This window comes from Scomber japonicus, chromosome 15 (assembly GCF_027409825.1).
Source record: "Scomber japonicus isolate fScoJap1 chromosome 15, fScoJap1.pri, whole genome shotgun sequence".
NCBI classification, from domain to species: domain Eukaryota; kingdom Metazoa; phylum Chordata; class Actinopteri; order Scombriformes; family Scombridae; genus Scomber; species Scomber japonicus.
In genome coordinates this window covers 29,672,472-29,678,559 of record NC_070592.1, presented here as the reverse complement: position 1 = coordinate 29,678,559, position 6,088 = coordinate 29,672,472, and the positions used below count along the sequence as shown (strand labels likewise).

Here is a 6,088-nt window from a genome sequence, read left to right as displayed (position 1 = left end):
TATTCCAATAAGAATACAATTCATATATTGCCTTTATATCACTTAGCATATGCATAGCGAATTTTCACAAGCAGCCATTTATGTATTAATATACAAACGTCATTACTATAGGCAAACATTTCTTTTCCAGAATCATATAATATAACTCCGGACAATAGGTGGCGGTATAAGTTGGTTTTGCAACCCGTCAAAAAACGGAAATAAGAACGTAAGGCTCTCGTTTTAGTGACGTAAGCACGTAATGTTAGTGTAGTTTCCTGAGCTACTCTGCTAGCTAGCATGTGGAGCTCTGAAAGTTCTACTTAATTAAAAGTTTACTCTGTTTTATAAATTGTGTTTGGAATCTACACATCTACTGCGACATCATGAGCACATTATGGATGGGGAACGTGAGTTATTGTCTAGTTTTTACCGTGATAAATCATTTAATGTGAACACACTGAGCTGTCCTAACAACGCTGTATGAATGACACTTCACAACTCTGTAGAGAAGTCTCACTTTAACATTACATAGTTAGATTATACTTGATACAGAGTGAGCTACTGCTGGTTAGTCTATCATTGATGTAACATGGAGCTCTCATTGAGCTGCAGTGTGAACAGTCATGTGACTCTGCTCTGCTCTACCGTGTGTTATTAACTAGCAGCTCTAACTGCTCTAACACAATGAGAGATTAATAGGAGACCCGTGAGCTCAAGTGTGGCCCTGCAGCACAAACATTTGGCCCCTGTAGAAAGTTGGATTAGTCGCTTTTATAGTTTACATCAAAAACTGTGAAACTATGTTTGTTAAACTTTTATTAACATAAGCTGCTGTAATTCTGTTGTTCCTCACTCACTAATAAAAAGAATGACTTGCTGTTGGATACAGTCTGTAAAGGAACAATTTCATCTATCATTTATATTAAGTAATGGAAGTAATGAAACAAATGATTGGTAAAATACAGACCCAGGGTCTGTTTAAATGTGTGGACGTGTAGGAGTTAAGGTGTTACATTAGATGTGAGCTGGTGCAGAGTGAATGAGTTTATGTTATTTATCATTATTATCATTATTTTCTGATTATTTTACATAACCAACCAATCAACGTATTAAAGTAAAAAATAATCAGCAGTTGGAACTATAATGAAACTAATCATTAGTTACAGTCCTATATAGACAGCCTGACATCTGTTTTCACCTAAGATGAAAAAATTGTCCCATGGTGTAATCTAAACGCTGACCTCTGGTCAAAGGAAACTTGTGAAAAAGGAAAAAAGGTGATGTCACAGTTTTTGCCTCCATCTTGACCTCAGTAGACCAGGTCTACATTAAAGCCCAGTGTGCTTAGATAAGTCAAACCTGGACTAGACTAACATATACAGTATGAAGATGTTTGTGACGAGGGTTGCACAATTCTGGGAATTTTCGAAGTTGGAAACTTTGCATGTGAATTAATCAGAATATATGGGAATTAACAGAAATAAACTGGAGACATACAAGGGAACTTAAATGTAGTTAGAAAAAAATATTTAGTAGCATAATCTTGGTTAAAACAACCAGATTGAATGTTCCAGTTGAATATCTCTTCTATTCCTCAGTCACATGCACATAACACATTACTCTCTACATGTTGTACATTCCTCCATCACATGGGACTGTTTTGGTAGGGAAGGGGTTCCTTTCATTTTACACTTTGAATGGGACTTTTTGGGGGGGGGTGGGGTCAAAGGGAATATGTATCTTTCAATGAAAGAATTGATTAAAGTTCTTATCACAAATAAATCAGTCAATGTTTTTTGTTTTTTAGTTTGCATGTCTGTTTATGACTAAATATATTTAAATATAAATTATAAATATTATATTTATGTTTTTTATACAGTTGATATAGTTTGTATAAATTACCCCAAATTAAATTAATTATCATGTGTTCCCATATATTCCCAAAATTCCCATGAAAAGTTTCCACCTTGGAATATTTCCAAAATTCCCCAGCTTATCTTCCCATGGAAAGTTTCCGGAAATGTACTGGAAATGTTTTGGAAATGTTTGGCCCCTGTACAACCCTATTTGTGAAACAGGTAATGTTAGTGTTATTTCACAGAGCAGGTTCTAACCTGGACCAGACTATGAGCATTGCCCTGTAGACTCCATTCTGACTCAATGCTGCTGCTGTTGTTCTGCTGCTCTGTAGCTGGAGGCTTACATGGATGAGAAGTTCATCACCAGAGCTTTTTCCACCATGGGGGAGCAGGTGGTCAACGTGAGGATCATACGCAACAAGATGACAGGGTGAGTAACACGTTTACAAAAAGCTCTTCATTTTGAAGCGACTGTATTCTGACATTAAACAGTGTGTCATCACCCAGGGGTGCTCTGGGTTATTGTTTCGTGGAGATGACAGATGAAGCCACGGCTGAGAGGTGTCTACGCAAAATCAATGGAAAAGCACTACCGGGAGCCAATCCAGTATGAAGAGCACTTACTATTCACAGTAGATACATTTAACCTGTGAAATAGTGTTGACTTAAATGTTTCTCTTCACAGCCCACAAGATTCAAGTTAAACAGAGCCACCTTTGGGAAACAAGACAGCGGGTGAGTTCAGTGAGCGGTGCAGCAGGGTATCAAACTAAATTCACTGCTCCCCTCTTTTCTTTACACACCGCATGTCTTCTCCTCTGCTGTTGTAGGCAGATGTATTCTCTGTTTGTGGGAGATCTAACTCCAGAGGTGGATGATGGGATGCTTTATGAGTTCTTCTATAACCGCTACCCTTCCTGTCGAGGAGGAAAGGTAGTGCTGGACAGCATGGGCAACTCCAAGTGAGTGTTTCAACATGTCAGCACACAATATGGAGAAAATCTGTTAGTTGTCCCAGTGAAGTGTGTTCTTGGATCTCATACTTATGAGTGTGTGTGTGTGTGTGTGTGTGTGTGCAGGGGCTGTGGCTTCGTTCAGTTCCCAGATGAGCGGCTGCAGAAGCGGGCGTTGGAGGAGTGTCAGGGTGCTGTAGGACTGGGTGCTAAACCTCTGAGACTGAGCCTGGCTGCTAACAAGTGAGTTCCTCTTGAAGTCATGTCTACCTGCAGCCTGAAGCCTCATGGCTGCCAGACTTTAACAGTGTGTGTCTCCGTCTGGAGTTTAAGGAACAGGCAGCAGCAGCAGTCAGAGCAGAAGTCGTGGCAGTCGAACTCCGGGTACAGAGCCAACTACGACCAGTACAGCCAGTACCAGCAGCAGGGATACCCTGGTTATTACCCCTCCTGGGGCTACGACCAGACTGGAGGCTACGGCTACAACTATCAGCAGTATGACTACACACAGTATCCCCCTCCACAGGTACGCAGCCACAGCTTATCATTGATAATCATTGATCATTATCAGCAGACGTGGATCATTCAACCATGTGCTTCTCTTTTTAGGAAACTGAAGCTGTGGCAGAAGATGATGGAGTTGAAGGTGTGTGTGGGGATTGGAGGGATGCTTCTGTTATTTTCACTTTTGACTTACCTGTTGATTTTATTTGTTATTAATTGACTAGAGCCAAGGTGTTTGATTTAGATGTTTTATTTATTTATTTATTTACATTATTTAATTTTTTTTAAAGCTTTATTTTTGTGCTTTATTTTTTTCCTTTCTTTTGAAAGTACCATGACATAGAGGCTGACAGGAAACAGAGAGAGAGGGAGAGAGGATGCTGCAGTGGCGGCATGTGCAGTAACCACTCAGCTACAGAAGCAATGTTAGCGCTGAACTAAATACAACAGAGACAATTTAGCAAAGAATGCACAGCTAAGAATGATACTACTACATCTCCTTTGGCTTTAAAGGACCTCTAATTCTGGTTTTGCATGCTTTAGCTTATAGATCAGAAATGTGTAACACCTCGCTGCTGAATATCTTGAGGAGGATACTTTAGAGGGATTTTCACTCTTCAGCAATCTCAGTATAAAAACTACTTGGAGAGTAAAAAGTGACATATGTCCAAGTTGCAGCTGCTTTTTTCCATGTCAGACATATTCATACACAGTGGTAAGTTAGGATTGTTTGGAAACTCTTAAGATTATTCTCAAGAGTTATAAAATGAGCTGCTGGAAACCTTTCATTGCAGGAGAAGATCTAATTCACATGTTTCTTTTCACATGATCATTTCATCTTGTATTCCACTGGTGCATTTTTTAAAATAAATCCACTTAGCTCAACAAAGCAGTGGTTTTGGGGGAACAGTGCCATTTAGTGGAGCATTTCAATCAAGAGTTCTAACAGTCCTTGTTTTCTCCTGCATTATCACACACAAAATGTAACTTGAGTGGAAACAAGTGGTGAAATGTTCCTTATGATGCATCTCCAAAAGGTTTTGTCTTTGACCTCGTTTCATCGCACATTGAAATGAACTAAAAGCAGTATCTTCCTGGAAGTTAGGAAATCAACCTCAAAGCTCATGCTGTGAAAAAATGTTGAGACTAGAACTACTGTAGACTACACACGCATGGTAGTTTATAAGCCAACATATAACACTACTGACTCTTATTTTTTAAAGCATTTTGTGCCCTGTGACTCAGATATTATTAGTAACCAACTGTCCTGTGTTGCAGATCCCAGTCCGGAGCTAGACGTGGTGGAAGCCAACAGGAAGTACATGGAGCTCAGTGAGGAACTGTATGACGCTATGATAGAGTGTCACTGGCAGCCAGCAGAGTTCTCCACAGAACAGGACTGTATCACATCAAGTCTACCAGAACCTATTTACTGCTGAAACTGGACTCTGCTTACAGCTGTCTGCTCAAAGTCTGACAGTATGAATTATTTTTTTGAAGAACATAAAGGAACTAAGTTATGGTGTAAACCTGTAGAAGTGTACTGCTGGTGCACACAAGTCCAGGTTACAGCAAAATGAAAGTGTTGACATTTTTATGTATTTACTCTCCTCAGAGATTTTTTTAAATACATTTTTTGATTTATGAATGTACAAAACACACTGAAATAAAATGGAAATGTGTTTAAGTCAAACTTATTTCACACATGGTCCCAAAATGTAAAGAGACACTCATAACATAAAATGAAATAATACAGTGTATGTTGTATATAATGAATTGACCTTTTGACCTTCTGTCAGTGTTAAACAGCCTATACATGACACCGCTGGCTGTTGGTACAGTACACCCTAATACACTGCACGGCCATCAAAATCCACCTGTGTACAATTTGAACATGATTATAGCATATAACAGCTGTTCTGATAATATGCATTTTTCTAATGGAATGAAACAATCAGTGGTGAGATTGCTGCAGTGTGTGTTGCTTTCAGTGAATTCATTCTGTTCCTGCTCATGTCTTTTACTACAGAAAATTAAAAACAATAAAAGCAAACATTTGAGTTGATTTAATGTGTTTATTAATGAGCACAATTCTCATCATCGCAGAAGTGTTGAATAATGTGTCTGTTTAGTTTTATGGAAAGTGAAATATGCTATAAGCTACAGTACTATTAACTGCTGGCAGTAAATCAGCTGTGCTAAATATCTCTTTGTTTCCAGGCTTTTTATTCTTCAGACAGAAAATGAAATCATCATGATGTGATTGTTCTGTTCTTTAAAGCTGGCTTTAAGTTGATCTGCTTCCAGAACAGCAAGCCTTCAGATAAAGATTATTCAGTTAGCTGGATCATGATCAACACTTCCTGTGCAGAAAATGATTTTTATAGTAGAATGAAAATGACTAATATCATCAAAATCTTCATCTAAATGTACCATAATAAACATTTAGAACATCTATTCATGAATGACACAGTGGCTGTTAAAATAATATAAAAGAATATATTTTGGGACACTGAGCAAAAGAAAACTAACAACACAAATATATAAATTATATTAATCAATCCATCTTTATTGATATAGCGCCAAATCACAACAAAAGTCATCTCAAGGCTCTTATTGATCAGGTCTAGACAAACTATAACATTTAAAAGGAGAATTTTGCCAATTTTCAACCAGCACTATATCATTACAATATGGCTAGTTTATGCAAATGAACAAAGTTTACCTTCCCCAAAACACTTGTGTTTACCATGTTACACTAGTGACAGGGAGAAGCAGACACTAAAATTA

The 6,088-nt window shown here is 38.1% G+C and overlaps 1 protein-coding gene across 4 annotated transcripts; it reads left to right on the top strand.

Annotated features, from left to right (window-relative positions):
- Window positions 1–255: 255 nt before the first annotated feature.
- On the top strand, window positions 256–5,345 carry LOC128374730 (tRNA selenocysteine 1-associated protein 1-like). 4 transcript variants are annotated; one of them, XM_053334993.1, is made up of 9 exons: window positions 256–389; window positions 2,174–2,271; window positions 2,349–2,448; window positions 2,527–2,576; window positions 2,672–2,803; window positions 2,921–3,037; window positions 3,128–3,320; window positions 3,404–3,440; window positions 4,577–5,345. In XM_053334993.1, the coding sequence occupies exons 1-9, from the start codon at window positions 366–368 to the stop codon at window positions 4,735–4,737; spliced, it is 912 nt and encodes a 303-aa protein (XP_053190968.1). In that variant the 5' UTR covers window positions 256–365; the 3' UTR covers window positions 4,738–5,345. The 4 variants fall into 4 exon arrangements, with proteins under 4 accessions (XP_053190968.1, XP_053190967.1, XP_053190966.1 ...); XM_053334992.1 differs by having other exon boundaries at window positions 3,122–3,320; XM_053334991.1 differs by having other exon boundaries at window positions 2,334–2,448.
- The last annotated feature ends 743 nt before the right edge of the window (window positions 5,346–6,088 follow it).

Coding starts and splice junctions, on each gene's coding strand:
- LOC128374730 (XM_053334990.1), top strand. CDS start 366: ATGAGCACATTATGGATGGGGAAC. Junction 2,449..2,526: donor CACTACCGGGAGCCAATCCA/GTATGAAGAGCA, acceptor TTCTCTTCACAG/CCCACAAGATTCAAGTTAAA. Junction 2,804..2,920: donor GACAGCATGGGCAACTCCAA/GTGAGTGTTTCA, acceptor GTGTGTGTGCAG/GGGCTGTGGCTTCGTTCAGT.